At 41.1% G+C, this 17,605-nt stretch overlaps 1 protein-coding gene across 8 annotated transcripts in view; it reads right to left on the bottom strand.

Annotated features, from left to right (window-relative positions):
- Positions 1-1,176: 1,176 nt before the first annotated feature.
- The window catches only part of LOC105086742 (adenylate cyclase type 10), a 36,955-nt gene continuing 20,526 nt past the window's right edge, over positions 1,177-17,605 (bottom strand). For 2 of the 8 annotated variants that reach the window (XM_031434736.2, XM_031434739.2), the window contains exons 18-32: positions 17,389-17,514; positions 14,896-15,165; positions 13,704-14,033; positions 11,470-11,533; positions 10,041-10,260; positions 9,566-9,691; positions 6,989-7,161; positions 6,262-6,418; positions 4,659-4,863; positions 4,473-4,569; positions 3,911-4,029; positions 3,547-3,664; positions 2,903-3,101; positions 2,182-2,377; positions 1,179-1,678 (exon numbers count right to left, since the gene is read on the bottom strand). In XM_031434736.2, coding sequence (XP_031290596.2) covers positions 1,611-1,678; positions 2,182-2,377; positions 2,903-3,101; positions 3,547-3,664; positions 3,911-4,029; positions 4,473-4,569; positions 4,659-4,863; positions 6,262-6,418; positions 6,989-7,161; positions 9,566-9,691; positions 10,041-10,260; positions 11,470-11,533; positions 13,704-14,033; positions 14,896-15,165; positions 17,389-17,514 — 2,468 coding nt within the window. In that variant the 3' untranslated portion in view covers positions 1,179-1,610. Of the gene's footprint in view, positions 1,679-2,181; positions 2,378-2,902; positions 3,102-3,546; positions 3,665-3,910; positions 4,030-4,472; positions 4,570-4,658; positions 4,864-6,261; positions 6,419-6,988; positions 7,162-9,565; positions 9,692-10,040; positions 10,261-11,469; positions 11,534-13,703; positions 14,034-14,895; positions 15,166-17,388; positions 17,515-17,605 lie in introns of those variants that run through there. The other 6 variants (XM_031434743.2, XM_031434744.2, XM_010977310.3 and 3 more) reach the window with 6 other exon arrangements.

Genomic DNA, 17,605 nt, shown 5'->3' with positions numbered 1-17,605 from the left:
CTTAACTTTCCACCTGAGGAAACTAGAAGCAAAAGAATAAACTAAACTCAAAACAAGCAGAAGAAGGAAATAATAAAAATCAGAGCAGAAATAAATGAAATAGAGAACAGAAAAACAATATAAAAAAATCAACAAAACCGAGTTGGCTCTGACAAGATTAACAAAATTGACAAAACTGAGCCAGACTGGAAAGAAACAAAGAGAAGACTTACATTATTAAATCAAAAATGAAAGTGTAGGGAGAACTACTAACCTTATGACATAAAAAAAGAATTGTAAGAAATATTATAAACAATTATATATGAATAAATTAGGTAATGCAGACGAAATTCCTAGAAAGATACAAACTACTGAAACTGACTCAAGAAGAAATAGAAAATCTGAAGAGACATATACCAAGCAAAGAGGTTTAATTAGTAATCAAAAAACTTCCCACAAAGAGACGCTCAGGTCCAGATAGCGTCACTGGTGAATTCTACCAAACACTGAAGAGGGAGAAAGGGGGAGGGGAGGGAGAAGGAGGGGATGTGCAGACCAGACAGCATGATTTAAAGGGCAAGTATCGGCTTCCCTTTCCCAAGCATCTCCCTCCCTGTCGTTAGAGTTCTGATCTTGGTCATTTGAACAGAACACTGAAGATTGGGTACAGGGTCACCTACTACAGGCAAGGTCCCATGAAAGTCTGTAGAGCCTAGTGGTGAAGCTTAAACTCTGGAATCAAAATTGAGTTAGAGTCCCAGATCCACCATCTGGTGGCTATTTCTTAAAGTAAAACCTTTCTAAGCTTCAGTTTCTTCAACTGTACTATGGGGATGATAAAAGTACTTGCTTCCCAGAGCTGATACAAGGATTTAAAGACTGTATTTCAAGCATTTAGTATAGTGCCTGGCACAGAATAAGTGAATAATAAATGGTAGCTAGTGTAACATTAGCTAATTGATTCTATGAAGATTAGATGATTGAGTTATAAACTATAAAAATTGGTGGGAAGATCATGTTCTGTGGAAGAAAGGCCATCAAACAGATAAAGGCCAAAGACACCAGCTCCAAAAAGGGAAAATAAAAAGAGACGAGAGCTAGGGTCATATACACTCTAGCCATTTCAGTTTCACATGGGAATACCCAAACCACAGTGCAAAGGAGAAATGGAATCCCACTGCCTTTTGTACCTCTCAAAAGACTCCTTGACTTCTTGGGAGCCATTTTCGCATCTGTGCCAAAAGAGGGCAATACCAAAGTACTTGCACTGCCAGCCTTCCTTCAGTAATGACCACTTCTTCATTAGGCCTATGCTTCCATCTCTTAGTGGATCTCACCTTACATAAGATGGAATCAGTTTATCTCCAAGCCTCCCTGGCCTCTGGTCCGGCTCTGGTTCTATTTTCTGCCACAGCTGTGATAATGACTATTACGAATTAAGAAAGATCTAAGTTTCACGCTTCATAAACATAGGCTTTTATTTTGGCAAAGCTATAGACAGCGGTGACTGTAAGCAGCTAGCATATTTAATATGTACACTACACAATATCTTAAAAAGGAGAATTTGGGACTTTTCTTTGTGTTATATATAATAAAAGAATCATGGTCCCTTCAGATGATTTTTGTTTGTATTAACATATGTATTCTTGAATTTCTTCTTCATCCTTATTCTCCTTGACATCAGCCACTCTGACAAATCCTGAAAGCAGGAACATAAAGAATAATACAAAAACAAAGAATTTCCTCAGCAATTACAAATTTAACCCATGGCCTGGAAAAGAAGATTTTCTGGGCTCTAAAGCAAGAAACTATATTCTTTCCTCTCTTTTTCTTGCCCACATCTTATCATTTACCTTCTTAGATATTACACTGTGATTTCTAAGGCCTTCTTTCTCCCTTAGTGACCATCTAGCTACTCCAAGGGAACAATCTATTTAAGCTGGGACCAAGGAGGAACTTTCTATGGCAAGGGTTATAGATGCTGAAACAAAGGGCTGAGAGAGGTTGAACAATATAAGGGGTCTCTGTCTGTCTAGGCTGGGTCCAGCTCTGTGAAAGAATGACAGTTACCTCTGGAGCAAGGACTAATCCTCATATCTGCACATCCTTTCTTATTTGGAGTTGTAGCCTTTGACTGCTGTGAGTAAGAATCTGAGACTGTTCTTTGTCTCTCAGACAAGGGTTCCAGGAAGGGATGCTTACTCTGTATTCCTAAATTTCCTTCAAAGGAGTTATTTTCCTCCAGGAATTTGCCCTCTATCCAAATCCTGGTAAAGCAGGTGTCAAAAGGTCTGGTGGACTCTTTCCTTCCATATCTCATTACAGAGGCTTTAAGCTCAGAGACCCACTGGTGATAGACGGGGCAGGTCACACATCGAGAGAAGAACTCCTTAATGTACTGAAAGGAAAGGAAGGTCCATTAGCTCAGGGATTAGTACTTTCTTTCCTCCACTCCACCCCACTCCATTACAACAGTCCACACTCAGTATACTCACTCAGGGATGGAGGAATAGAAAGGAGTTATTGATGGCAAAGCAGGCCCCCCAGATCGGTTTTGAGATACAGAGAAACTGGAATGTCTTAGACTCAGAAAGCACTGGCTGTGGGGAGATGTCAAATGCCAGACTGAGACAGAAGTAGTCCTTTGAGAAGGGCTAAGTGTTAATGTTTTAATGGTATTGGTAGTTGCTATGCAAAGTCAGAAAGTTAAGGAATCCAGTCCTGACCTACATGCAAGAATATCTGGGAGGAAACATGAGGTAGTTGAAAAGACTTTCTAGTAGAGGGAAAAAAAGGGTTCAAGGAGGAAAAAGAGACAGAGGCAGCAAGGAGAAGGGTAAGGGAGGGCGGCAGGTGGCAGAAATAGTACCACAGGGTCAAAGTATAACTTAGGTGTCAGTTGATGAACAAGAGAGACAGGTACCTTGAGGGCCTGGCGGTGAGTCTCTGAGGGAGTATGCTTGAAGACACCCTCTGGTATTTTCTGTAACATTAGCACATGGCACTCGAGGAATCGGACAAAGCCATGTGAACCAAATAGTGAAGCATTGGTTCTTTTCACCAGCTGGCGAGCCCTGGAAAAGTGGTGCTCAAACAGATTCCACTGCGAGTCCTGGGCAAACCTGGAGGGAAAGAATCACAGCTCTCAGCTCTCTCCCCTGCTTATCAACCATGGCTTTTCAATAGAACCGTCACTTCTTTAAGGCCTTATGACCTCCTGGACAGTCAGAATTGTGATTCTGGTAAGTGACCAAGGCTGCTAACTCACATGTAAGGAGACTTAAAAGGAGACCAATGATATTCAGACTTACCATGTCTTATCTAGCACTTAAATGTAACCCTAAACTTGGCCCTTAAACTATAATCCAAACATGTTAAGGGACAAAAAGAACCCTTTCCATAAGATGAGGGGAATAATGGGAGGTGAATGGTCTTTAGAAGTGGGTTAGAGATGTGAAATAGTCCTGCCTGGGAGGGCAAAAGGCCATAGCTTAAACGACACCATGGTGTCCTCAAATTGCTACCCTTTCCAATAGCCCTAAGTAAGACTCTGGTACCCCACATTACCACATGGCCAGAGAGGCATGGACCCCCAACATGACATTGAAGTCAGAAGTTAGAATGCAGCTGTGCTCATAGTGCTGAATGAAATGCAGACATTCCCCAAAGGGCCGATACAGCCATCCTGTGGACAGAGGGAAAAAACAGGCCAGTATAAGTTGTCATGTAGGAAGTGGTACAGAAGGTGTGTGGTACAGGGGAGGAGAAACACCCGAAAGGCAGACACCCCTGAATCACAACGTGGTTCCTAGACTTCAAGGAACCAGCCACGCCCAAGGGACAGGCTCATGACTGCCTTTCTGCTAAACCTAGGGCCCTTCCTGAGGCCTGAATCCCTTAGGAGCACAGCAGAGCCCTGCACAAGATTTACCTTCTCCGTAGAGCAGCAGATCTAAGCAAGCAGAATAGAAGCAGGCCAGGCCAAGGACATCATGACCCTGGGAAATGAGCGCCCACTGACTCTCCAGCACATGGACACACAGATCAAATCTGCCGAGAGACAGAGCCACTGGGACCAGCTAGAGAATGGGGATGATGGTACAGGAGAGGAGGGGACCTTACACCTTCAAAGCAGCTTAATATCCTCTAGATCTCCTCTCCTTAACTCTACTTATACAGAGAGCATGTGTGTGGGATCAGACCTGTCTCCAAGCAAAGGAAATGGGAAAATGCCTCTGAGACAATGCCCAGAGCCTTGAGCTATGGCAATTACCTACCTCCCCAGACAAAAGTGGAAAAAAAGGTTTATGTAGTAACTTAGACTCTGCATTTCCACTCCTGACCCCCCACACTTAAGATAATGCTTCCTGGAGTGAACAGAACTGTGGAAATGGAACAGCATCTCCGTCTCCACTCCAAACTTCTCTGGAAGATCGTACCCTCCCCTCCCCTCTTAGGCAACAAATATAAAGGACAGAAAATGATCTTAATACTTCTTCTTCAGAAATGCAGATCTGAAGAGAACTGAGAGAATTAGATTCTCCAGAGCTGGTTTCTTGAGGTGTCTGCATATCTCATGAGCTTGAAAACCTAAGGAGGTTAAAGAGCATTGTTTGAGCTCTAGTGGTGAACCTGGCCTCTTTAAAAGCCCCAGGACCACCAGCCCCAGGCCCCATTACCCAGCTTGATGGAGAAGTCAAGATGGCCGAGGCAGAGCTTGGTGTAGGCCAAGGCCTGCATGAGCTGGGCTGTGGCCAACAATCCCTCCCTGGAGAACCAACACAGGGTGCTTTTCTGAACGGCCATCTGCTCACAGTGCAGCCACTTCTCCCTGTCACCCATGTTCTGGGAGAGCTGGGAGAGGGCCACATAGGTAGAGACAACCTGTGGGGCAACAAACACGGGGCAGAATATTCTGACTGTCCAGTCACGCCACATTTCCACCTCATCCCTTTCCTGCACGAGAGCCCACTGCACACCTTGCTGCTCCCTCAGTGAGCACTCCTAGGGTCTCCACCACTCACCTCAACGCCGGTTATGAAAACAGGCTCCTTCTCACCCCTCCACGTCTAATTTGATCATTCTCACTGCCTGTTCTTTAAGCAAACCACTTTCTCTATCTACCCCTCTTCTTTTTCTCCAATCCAAGGCTTTCCCCTTCAAAATGCTGGCCAAACTGTACCTCTTTTATGTTCTCTCTAATTAAGGCCTCTGATTCTTGCTCCTCAGAGGTCTTCAGCACTGCCGCCTAGATCTCTGTTACCAGTTACACACACATTTGACATCGCTGATGACATTCTTCTTGAAACACTGACTTCATTAGGTTTCCAACAGGATGATAGTATTAAAATGTAAGTAGACTCTGTCACTCCTCAGAGCCCACTGATGGCTTCTCATCTTCTTCAGAGTAAAAACCAAAACCCCTTCAGTGGTCTACAAGGCCTGCACCGTCTGCCACCCGACCCCCAACCCCAGACTCTCTGACTCATCTCCTGGCTCTTTTTCTCTCCTCCCTCCTCTCTAGTCACACGGGCCTCCTGCCTGTTCCTCAGACACAGAGGGCATGCCTTGTGCACTCTCTCTGCCCTCTTCCTGTCCACTCTTCCCCAGATAGCCATATGACTTACTTTCTCATCTCCTTTAGATATTTGCCTAGATGTCACCTGCTCCGGGAAGGCTTTCCCTACCACCTTATTTAAACTTGTACCCCCCAGCTCCCAGAACTCCATGTCCTCCTGCCTCCACTTAGTTTTCCCTCATTGCATTTATTATCACCTAACATACTATATATTTCACTTATCTATTGTCTGTTTCCCTGGAACCAAGGTCAGTCCCTAGCACAGAACAGGCGTTCATCAAATATTTGTTGATCAGATGGCTAAAAGAGAGATAACAGACAGATGGACACTAAAACTAGGAAGACATATTTCCCTTTCTTCTTTTCACCTAAGTCAGCGACTCTAACCCTTTTTTTAGATCATGGACTTCTTTGAGAATCTGATGAAAGCTCTGACCCCCTCCCTACCTCCCATCACTCCCTGGATGCTCTTTTGAACATACACACAAAAGTCGACATTCAGTTCAGAGTTCACAGATAGCCTCGCACCTGGAAGCCCATCTATAAACTGCAGATTGGGAACCCTGCTCAAACAGATGATCAGCAGTGTCCTGTTAAGTCTGGGTTACTGTGGAACCATGCTTAACCAGGGACTTAGCAGGGTCCTCTCCCTAACATTTTAGGTTTCTGACTGATGTCCATAGGTAAAACAAGGACTTGCTTACCTGGGCTTCACTGGCAAACTCCTTGGCTGAATTCTTCTGCATAAGAGTGGCCAGGCAGGCAAACCTGCGGCTGCTGGGTGTGGCCTCCAGGTTGTAGAGCTGCCAGAGCAAGGAGAGGCAGTGCACCCGCTGCTGCAGGACTGCCAGCTTCTTCTTACTGGTGTGAAGCACAGGTGGTTAGCCTGCCCTTATTCTTCACCAGTGTCCTCTGTCCCTCCCCACAAGAAATCTGAATCTATCTATCCACAGACTTTCAGACTAGAAAGGTTCCTGGAATCCCACTACTTCTAACCCCGTATGCCTTTTAAATTCATCCCTCTTGACCAGGAAAAAAGTTAAGAGATGTTTTTAAAAAGGTTCACTCTCTGAATTGTTACTTTGGTTGAATATATTTCCTATGAATTATTATACCTCAATAACTAGGGAGCAATTTAATATTATGTATATGTCAGAGAAATAATATTAAATAGCTATTTTACGTGTATATGTACACACAATACACATATATGTATCTTTATTTGAAAGAGACAGGATAATACCACACTCCAAGAACAAAGTCCTCATTTTGCTACACTGAATTGGCTGGGAGAGTAAGGTAAATGAACTGGACCTGTTATATGCCTGAAAGGAGGAGTCTCTATTTCAAATAGGCAAACGCCAGGCTGGGCCCTAGATTAGTTCTCTGTGGCCCTAAATGGAACCAGGGCAAGTTGACCAGGCTTCTCACTTCTCACTAGTGTTGTTCAAAGGTTGGATCTGGGAACAGGAACGCCAGTATTTTTCTAGGAATGTTTGGAAAATGACACCAAACCAGGTCCAAGGGAAGCTCCTTTTTAGCAGTCGAAGGGCTTGCCTAGCCAATTTTTTGGCCAAGGTGATCTGGCCCATGTTGAAACAGACCTGGAGATGGGAAAAAGACAAACAGCGATGCAAATGTGGGAGGAGTGCAAGAGTCTGGATATGACACACTGGCTTTTATTTTGGGAAGTGTACTTGAGGCCACTGTGGTGCTCGAGTGAGCTGAGTTAGAACAGAGGACAAGCACCAGTAGGGCCATGAGCAAGTAAAAAAGTGAGAAAACAGAATTATAGAGAAGCCACTCTCCTTTCTCATCTTCCACACGTTTGTCAGTGAGCAGGTGAGGAAGTCTGTGATAAAGTGATGCTGCCAGACTCAGATGGGATTGTCATTTGCGCAGAGACTAAGATGTTTCAGATGCCATGAAAGCATCTGAGATATCACCTAATCCTGTATCTCACTTCATAAACAGGTTGTACTGCCATAGTGCATGTAGGGGTAGGAGCTGAGAAACCACCCTGAAGTTATCATGTACCTTCATGTTCTAAGGCTAAATCGACCAAAAAAGTGATAAAGTCCAAGGTGATTTCAGTACAATCTTGGGAAGACTGCACAATAATTCTTTTTTTATATAGAGAAAGAAATAATTATTTCACTTTGCTTCAAAGACCTTTTGTCTGAAATATAAATAATGCAATACTGTGGACAACTCTAGTAATCCCTTTGGTGTTTAAAGACATTGTACACATTAGGTTTATTCTCCTAATCAGGGTATCTTGAGGTTGACATTGAAATTAGTTTTTATTTACTTTTTTTTTAATTTTAAAGCTCAGCTCTGTAACAAAACACCCTCATGGGTGTTTTATGGAGTCTTTATTTATAAATTGATAAATAATTATTCCAACACATTTTGTCCTGCTGGATTTAGCAGGAATGAGGCTGGGAGAAGTTGCTGAGTTGTCCTGAGTTATTCATACAGAATAAATACATTTACTCCTGTGTGTTCTTTGAAAATGGAATGTCTCATGGCATGCTTTCCCCAGAATTTCTATTCATTATACAAATCTCATTCTCTGAGGAAATTTGTTATAAATGATACAGAATGATCTACAAAGCATATTATTTATTTATCTTTAAAGCAAGTAGTAGAATGGAGTACAGAAAGCTCCTATTTGTATATAACAAAGGAAGAGGGGAGATTATATGCATTTATGTATGCCAAGCCCCTCTGGTAGAAAACAAAGATATATAACCTTGAGGAGGGGACACAGCAGCTGAGAGATGGGGTAGGGAGGAGACTTTGAAATGTATGTTCCTTTTTTCTTTCTAGCTTTACTGAGATATAGCTGACATATAACATTGTTTAAGGTGTACAATGTGAAAATTCTTTTTATGTAACTGACATAGAACCTTCTGTTAGTTTTAGTAATACAACATAATGATTCAACATTATGTATATGCTGGAAAATTATCACCATAATGAGATTAATTAAATTCTGGCACCACACAGTTACATTTTTTTTCTTGTGATGAGAACTTTTAAGATCTACACTCCTAACAACTTTCAAATATACAATACTGAATTGTTAACTACAGTCACATGCTGTACATCACATCCCTAGAACTTATAACTGGAAGTTTATACCTTCTGACCATCTTCACCCATTTTGTCCACTCCCCCATACTCAGAAATTAGTTTGTATACACTCCGATGAGAAAAGTACATGAAAAGGTAATTCACAGAAATAAATGACCAATAAACATATAAAAATAATGTACCTTATTAATTAAGAAATATACATTAAAATATAATTATCATTTACGGATTAGCAAGTACAAAGAAGACTTATAATATTTGATGTTGGTAGGGATGTGAAGAAATGGGAAGAACTCAAATTGACACAATATTCTGCCAGACAATTTGGCAACATATTTATTAAATATATTCATATCTTCTGCTTTAGCATTTCCACCTCTGGAAATTTCTCTTACAGAAACACTCTCACAAGGGAGTAAAGAGATATTTATGAGAATATTCACTGTACCAATGTTTATAATAACGCAAAAATTAGAGATAACTTAAATGTGCATGTAGAAGGGAATGATTAAATAAATTTGACATATGGATACAATGTAGTATTGGCAGCTACAACTATGATTGGATACATGCCAATATGTGAATATGTTCAATCTGCATTATTAGGAATAAAAGTCAGCTGCAGAAGAAAGAATACAGAATATGATTCTATTTGTAAAAAATGGAAAACAATAATGATATGACTGTATGTGTACAGCTGGTGGAATTTGCACTACATTATTAACTACACTAGGGGTGACATGGGATTAGTAAGAGCTCTTTCACTCTACATATAGTTCTGTTTTGAATTTGTATAACCTTTTATCACACTTATCATCACACACAAAAAACAAAGAGATTTTAAAAGAAATAACAAAGTATCCCTCAAGGGGAAATAACCCAAACTTCAACGTCATCCCTCACCCTCACCTCTGATCGAAGACGGCAGAAAGTGGCCTCCTCAAACTGACAGATCTTCACCTTGTGCTTTTTCAAATATGAGAATGCTGAGGGTTGGCCCAGAAGACTGCTTGCCTTCCTCAAATAAAAGAAGGCCTCCAAACAAGACAAGAGATGGAGTAACTGGATTAGGATTCGGATGCTGCTAGGCACGTGCTTAGGGTGAAGGTTGGATCAAGGTTTCGGCAAGTTTGAACTGGGGCTGGATTTAGTTAGAAATGGGGACTAAATGGACTACGCATGCAGGAGTCAGGGGCAGCGCCGACAGCACGTGCTGCTCCTTCGCTACCGCATTCCCACTTCATGTTTTCTCCTAGGCCCATTACAGCTCCTTTCTCCCATTTTCCTCCACTTTTCATTCCAGGCTACTTGACAGTAAGAAATCCTAATCAAATTCCCTCAGTCACTTGGCTCAGCTCAGGGGCAGAGAGCAGAGCTTGCTCACCATATAATTATCTGACAGGTCCAAGGAGGCAGCAGCAGCCTCCAGCAGGTAATAAAATGCACACGTGGTTTCTCCAATGACCAGGCAGTGCTGGGTGAGGGGTGAGAGCACTAACTTCAGGATCTCATCACAGTGGCAGGGCTTTGTGGTCAACATATCTTTCTCCAGGTTGGTCTGAGCCAGTCTCCGGTTCACTTGATCCAGGAACTCTTCCTCTGTTCTTTGTGAGAGAAGATGAAGAACTGAGAGAGGCCACAAAGCAGACACTCTTGCCAGGCCATTACCAGGTCTCAAAGCCACTCTGTCCAGGAAGCTTTCCTTTATAATTCATTAATTCTATGTCTATCCTTCTCCTCAATCACTCCATAAGTTTTTGAAAGTCAGGGACCTGATCTATAACGGCAAAGCCCTATTAGGGAGTTTTAAAAACCCAAAGCCAATCTAAGTATCTCACAAACTACATGGGGAAATGACCATATCTGAAGAGTAAATTAAACAGTATTCCACGAAGACATAAAAAATGATACAAAGCAGTAAATAATACATTTCTCTATTAGTACATTTGAATTCTGTCATGGCACTTTGAATATTATTTTACACAATGTCACCATCTTATCCTACAATAACCTTGCCATTCAGACAGCCAAATTTACCTTTTACAGATGAAGAAATTGAGGCTCAGAGAGTGTAAGTGACTTATATACGACCTCACAGCTACCATGTAGAACCAAAACTGGAGTTCACCTCTCTAGCTATTAATCCAGTGTACTTTCCACAGGCACCATGAGTTCAAAAGAGGGCTGATCTCTCTGAGACAGAATGATTGAAAAAATGTGGGAACTGAGGAGGGCTCTGAAGGATGGTGAACACTCTGATAAGTGGAAGAATGTGGATGCCACTGAGTATTTTTAAAAGGGAGAACTGTGTGAGCAAAGACAAAAGGTAAGTGTAGGGGCGATTTGTGTGGAATATAGATTTTTGTTTGAAAACTGTAAAAAATCAGGTTGGATAAATGGGATAGGAAACTCTAGAGTGACTGGTGGGTTCAAGGTAGTGACATTTAAAACTGATAAGACATTAGAAAGTCAGGAGGTTCATGGTTATGGAAATAAAGTCATTTTAATATCATCTGGGTTCAAAAGTAATTGAGAAGGCAAATTTATAGCAGAAAAGAAAATCTGTATGTACAAAGCATTTGAGAGTAATTAAAGTTTTTCTCTACCACTAAGAAATAATTTCCCTACAAAGAATCAAAAATTGCCTTTCTGATTCTCTGTTAGCTTGAATTTGGGGCCAAGCACAAGAGTCACCACTCCTGGACGGTCAGCTGCCTTCCTTGTCGGCAGGTAAGGTGAATACCCTAGTTAAATGATCATCTGTGTCTCACTTTCTGGCCCCCTTCATGCCCACTCTCAGCATCTCCATCTACCTGTAGTGTTCATTTGTGAAGGCCTCCTGACTTCTGGGTGATTTTGTCTGGAACTGAAAACTATCTGTAGGGAAAAAAAGATGATTATCTTTAATTACCCATGCCTGGTATTAACTGAGAACATTTAAAATTCCTGACTCTATTTCCTTTGCAGCTTAGTTCATGAGCTAATTGCCTCTCTCATTATAAAAATGGTAAATTTGGGTTTACTATTAGCCTTACACACAAAATTAGGGTGCTAAATTTTTTTCTTAAAGGCAACTATCTGTGATTCAAATGGTAACTCCTTTCATTTGCAAACCTCCCAAACCAATTCCTAATTCTGTTTGCAAAAGAAAAGAATAAAGAATGTGTCCATCTGGCTGGCTGGCTAATTCTAATAGTAAAAATCCATGAATATATATGGATCAGGTTTATGAATAGATGGGAGTGAACCACAGAGCCTAAGACCTAGTGAAGAAAATCATGAAGGCACAAGATGCCACAGTTCACCAGTCAGTGGGGGTTTTCAGTGGGCCAGTGGGGGTTTTCAGCTTTACCTAGCTGGCCTTAAATACACTTTATCCTCCAGATTTGACTCTTCCTCTGCAGCTGTCTTCTGATCAAAAAGCAAAGACTGGGAATGATGTGGAGATGTTACCTATTACAACTCAGCAACACAGGAGGTGGGATTGAAAAGAAGTCCAAGAGAACTGTTATAGGGAGGACTTGTGTTAAATAAAAGAACTTGTTCTCTGATTATTTAATGATGTCTCATAAGGTAAAGTAAGGCTAAGGCTAGGAAACTGGAACTTGGCAGCACCACTGCAATGCACAATTCCCAGGGCACCATCCTATCGCAGCCTGTGAACAGAACCCTCCAGGTGTAGGCAGTACCTGTTTTGCATGGCCATGCACAGAGGCCCTGGGTCTGGGAAGCCTCCTCAGGGTTCGGCTGTGCTGGAAATGTCTTAAGCCTCTCACACCCAGATTGACTAGGCTGTCTAATCTAAAGCTGATAGTGACCTCTCAAAAACAAAAGGTCATATAGGAAATATGAATGATAATGCATTTCTTCATAACACCAACCAGGACATTCACTGTTGCTTTCCTCTTTTCCCTCAGAAAGTACAAAAGTGCAAATGCCCACAGAGCTCATCAGCCAGTGACCAGTTTCTCCAAGTCACTGGTCCACCTTCATAGAGTCATTAAGAATGTTACAGCCAGATGAGGTATTAGGATCATAGGTCAACACCTTCATTTTGGTCCTTTACCACCACCAATTTATCATCTCTCCCATATCCCTCTCCCCTGCCAACACCAACACCAACTCTTCTTCTAACAAAGTAGAAAAAGAGACAATTTCGCTGGGTCTTGATAGCTGTCTTCAAATATGAAAGAAGGTACAACTCTGAAAAAATGCATGAAAAAGTTGCAAGATGGTAGATTTCACCTGGATGAAAGCAGCTTTCTGACAGCTACTGACAATGAAATGGACTGTCCTACAACGTAAGCTAACTGAAAATGTTAAAACAAAGAGGAGGAACTCTTACCTGGGACGTGGTAGAAGGATTACAGGTTTGGGAGAATATCTATCCACTAACGAATCTTCTTTAAGTAGCTAGCTCTTACTTATCTTTCAAATCTCACTTCTGGCATCATCTCCTTCAGGGGAGAGTCCTATCTTACTCCTTTCTCAGGCTGGGCTAATGGCCCTTTCTCGATGTACCTAATCCCTACATAGTCTATTTTCATCACCCTTACCATACCATATTGGAATTCTTTATTTATATGTCTGCATCACCCCCAAAAAACTGATAATTTTATTTTGTATTCTTAACACAGCATCTGATACACACAAGGACTCCATGTACGTGTACTGAGCTGAATAATTATAAAAACAGTAACGAAAGTGTACTGAGCACTAACTAACCATGTGCTTGGCACTATTCAAAGCACTTTATATATTTTAACTCATTTAATCCTCACGACAATCCTGTGAAATTGGTATTATTATTTTCCTCAATTAATTGAGGTTAAGTAACTTGCCCAAGATTGCCAGCCGAAACAAGTATGATCTCTACAGTTCCTTTTACCTTTGAGATTACATTTTTCTTATTTCTGGTATTTCAGGGATAAATGGCTCTTTCACCTATTTTTCTCCCTTAATCTGATTTCACTTTTTGGATGAAGAGCTCCAAGTACATGAATAAGAAGTGCTGCCCACACGTCCCCTGTCTGCCCCCTGGATTTACCTTGGGGAGAAGGCAGCTGCAATTTGTCTGTGATCACTCGTGTTAGTATTGAGCCAGTATCTCTGTAGCTACAGAATCGGGAGGTCCCACTGGAACTCTTAGCAGAACAGATGGCAAAACGGTGGAAGGGGACAAAGTCGCCCCCCTGACAGCTCCCACAGCGGCAGGCCAAATCTTGAAGAAAGCAGGCACATTCAAGGTGCAGGGCTACCTGTTGTGCCTTGGGCCACAGCTCCCAAGCTGCTTCCCGCAGAAGAGGCACTCCAAATTCTAGGTCCTCGGTTTGAAGCAGGGATAGTCCCTCCCGTAGCCTGAGAGGAGAGGCAGTATCTGAAATACAGGAAAATCTAAGTGAGAGTCTCACTTAAAGTCCTTTTATGCTACCAGGTAGCAAATTCCCAAGCACATGCTGCTAGTTTATAAGAAAATTTTATTTCTAATTCTTACTTCATATTACTGCTTTCTTTGCATAAAAAATTTTATACCAATCTGAGAGTGACACTGATCATATTTAATATAAAGTACAAGAGGGAAGAAATGATCAGTGGTACAGAACTACACTGAATAGATTTCTTAGTTGTTTCTTCTAAGTTGAGCTTTTTTTTTACTAAAAAGTATCGTAAATATCAAATAATCAGAAAGGCTCTGCCCAAATATAAGGCCCAAACATATTTCAAAGTCAAAGGGAAATTATCTGTGGGTTATATGTGTTCTGAGTAGCTTATGCCACAATTTTATTCTTTCAGGTGGAGAATTTGAGATTGCAGCTATTTAACGTATATTTTGCGTTATTGATGTCTGTTTCAGTGTCACATGTGTTTAACTTCCTTATAACCTTCTAAAATTAGAAATAGTTCATCTTTATTTCTTTTTATTTATCCCAAAAAGCCAATAAAAGACTATGGCAATATTTTTTGAACCAAAAATCAAAACACAAATACTTAACACATGGGATTAACAAGGAACTAGAATTCTTGAAATTAAGACAACTCTAAAAAACACAGGCCATTCATTTACTATAACCATGGCTCCTCCATGATTAAAATAAGCAATTTTCCCAATTTCTTAGACATAAGCTTTAAGAGAGTGGGCCTGTGACCTATGATACGGATGCTCTTTCTGAACACAGATACCCTCACCCAAAGCTCTCTATTTGGGCCTGAGAACAAGGGAATAAATAGCTCTTCCTCACCTGGCTTTCTCTTCTCTTTGGTTTGTTCAATAATCTCGATAGAGGAAGGCACTAATATTGGCTCAGCAGGAAGCTCCTGGCTCTTGCTGCACCAGCAGAGCACGTGTATGTCCACAAGAGCCCTTAGCACCTGAAGTAGCTTACTTTCACTCCAGCCAGGCAGGAGGTGCTGCAGTAGATCTATGTGGAAGGAGTGACCGATGACTGCTGCACACTTAACCAGCAACTGCTCCTCTGGGTTCAATTGATCCAGTTGGTTCACTGCTATTTCTGAAGGAAAAAAAAAAAGCAGTGAATAAGCTTTCTACAAACGTAGAATATATTGTGCTAATAATACATTGTGTTCATTTAAAAAAAAGGCTTGCTTTTTGTCCACTCCTTTTTCACTCAGCCAAATCTCTTGAAAGAGCCTTATCTCCATGTCCTCTTTTGTCCCCATTCCCCATTTATTATTCAACCAACAATCAGGTTTTCACCAAAACACTGAAACTGTACTCCTCATGGTCACCAAAACCTTTTGTTAGTAGACCTGAAGTTGTGCTCTGAATCCTGTACTAACAATTCTTCCCATTTTCCTCCTACTTTCAACTAAACACTGAGGTTGGCTTCCAGGTCCCAGAATTCAAGTAACTGTAAAGATCTGAATTAACTAAAGTATTTTACTAAATCTCTCCATATTCTGACCAGTAAGCCACCAAGCCCAAAATCTTGGATTAATTCTAAACTTTTTCCTCTCCCTCACAACCACCAGTCACCTGCTCATTATCTTTCTAAATATTCTTGAATATGATTCTTCCAGAACAATTTTACTATAAGCAGTCATTTTCACCTGGATCACCATACTACTCTGTTTTGAACATCTCCAAGTTCCTCTCATTCTTAGCCCTAAGACACACTAACTAGTGGTTGGATTATACGCCTCATGTGCAAATATAATCATGCCAGCACCCTTCTTAAATACTCTTATAACTTATATGGCCTTTCACAATTTAGCTTTGGCCTTTCATTTAGACCAAGGCTTTGCTGACTGAACCATTCATTTTAGCTTTTTCTTTCCATGTGGATTAACTTTCTAGCTATTTTCCCAGGACCCTGATAAAATTAGAATGCCAGCTGAGTTACCAGGTAACATTGCTTATGCTAAGAGTGATCCCTCATAGGAAATTGAATTTGGACTAGGAGAACTGTGAAAAAGGTACAAATACCTGGTGGTAAGCCACAGTTTTGGGCTTCCCTGGGTATAGTAATTCTTGTGACAGGTCACACTCCTGGCAGGGCCTGGAGGCTATGCCTAGATGGCTATTATAAGAGATGCCAGTTCCTAGCTGGGAAATGGGGCATCCAAGCACTCATCCAGGAGGGATGAGTGACCTCATTCCATCACATCTAAGCTATTCCTTAAGGCTCCAGAGATAGCAGTGGAAACTGCTGTGGGGATTCCCACTGAAGAAAACCACTTGCTGCTGTTCTGCTAGAGTGCTGTTTCCTGACCTGCATGCTTCTAAGTTAGTAAAGCCAATGCTAAGTGTGGCCTATCACGGCTGTAGGTATATAACTGTCCAGATGGACCTAAAACCACCAGAGTGAATAGCTTATAATAGCTAACATTCATTGAATGTGTATTATGCACCATGATTTATTTGATTTCATCCTCAACCAACCCCATGAGGTAGGAACTATCATTAACCCCATCTGAATGATGAGAAGACTAAGACTTAGATCTAAGCTTATCTAAGGTTTCACAGCCAGTAAGTGGAGGAGCCAAAGGTACCCAGGTTTTTCTGACCCCAGAGTCCTGGCTCTTAATTACCAAGGTGTTCTGTACTGCTGTTTCATATGCATATCCTATATTCTCAGCAAGAACATATTTGACTTGAAGGCCTACTTATTCATCATAATTTTCCTCAAGAAGGTTAGCAAAGTACCCTGCCCACCAAATACCTGAATAGAATATTAAGGGGAAAAAAAAAAACCCAAAACCTCCTTGTCTCTAAGAAGAAGATCCTCTCTAATTATATATACCCAATTCTGATGGCTTCTTTACTCTTTATCTAATCATTCATTATAAACTTTCTTTGTACTCTTTTTATGAAATTCCTGCTATGTGCGTAACACTGTCTCCTCACTACCACCATGGATTTTCTTAAACTTCAGTAACATTGTCTCCCTTGTTCACTGTCTCCTCCAGCACAGGAACATGCACAAAGGGAAACTCAGGACATAATTTTTATTAAATAACTAGAAAACTTTTCCAGATAATCAGTCAGCCTCAAAGAGAACAGTGGGCTTACTTAAGTAAAACATTACTCAGATAGCATTACAAGTGTTTAAGAGCTCTTCTGGTAGTGCCAAAATTTATTTCTGGAAGGCAGGTTTCTTTTTTAAAGAAATAAAGCTAGCATGATAATGAGAGACCTATACTCAATCAACCACCAAATTACTAAGTGCAATGATATCTGTAATTGGTTTACTTGAGGTTTTTAGGGGACCTGCCTTTTAATAATGGTGGGAGAAGCACTGTATCCAAGTTTACATCATCCTTGACTGTACATACATAAAGGTCCTGGTCTTCAGAGCTGGCAGGAGAAATACTATACATTGTGGATTTCATGGCATTGGCTGTAGGAAAAGAAGACTACGACTGAGGAAAATGCCATGCTTAGTGACTGTGGTTTTAAAGATACAAAAATACAAGAATTTAGTCAAGAAA

Source organism: Camelus dromedarius, chromosome 19 (genome assembly GCF_036321535.1).
Source record: "Camelus dromedarius isolate mCamDro1 chromosome 19, mCamDro1.pat, whole genome shotgun sequence".
NCBI lineage: Eukaryota > Metazoa > Chordata > Mammalia > Artiodactyla > Camelidae > Camelus > Camelus dromedarius.
The sequence above is the reverse complement of the archived record's forward strand: the minus strand, read 5'-3'. Positions and strand labels throughout refer to the sequence as shown.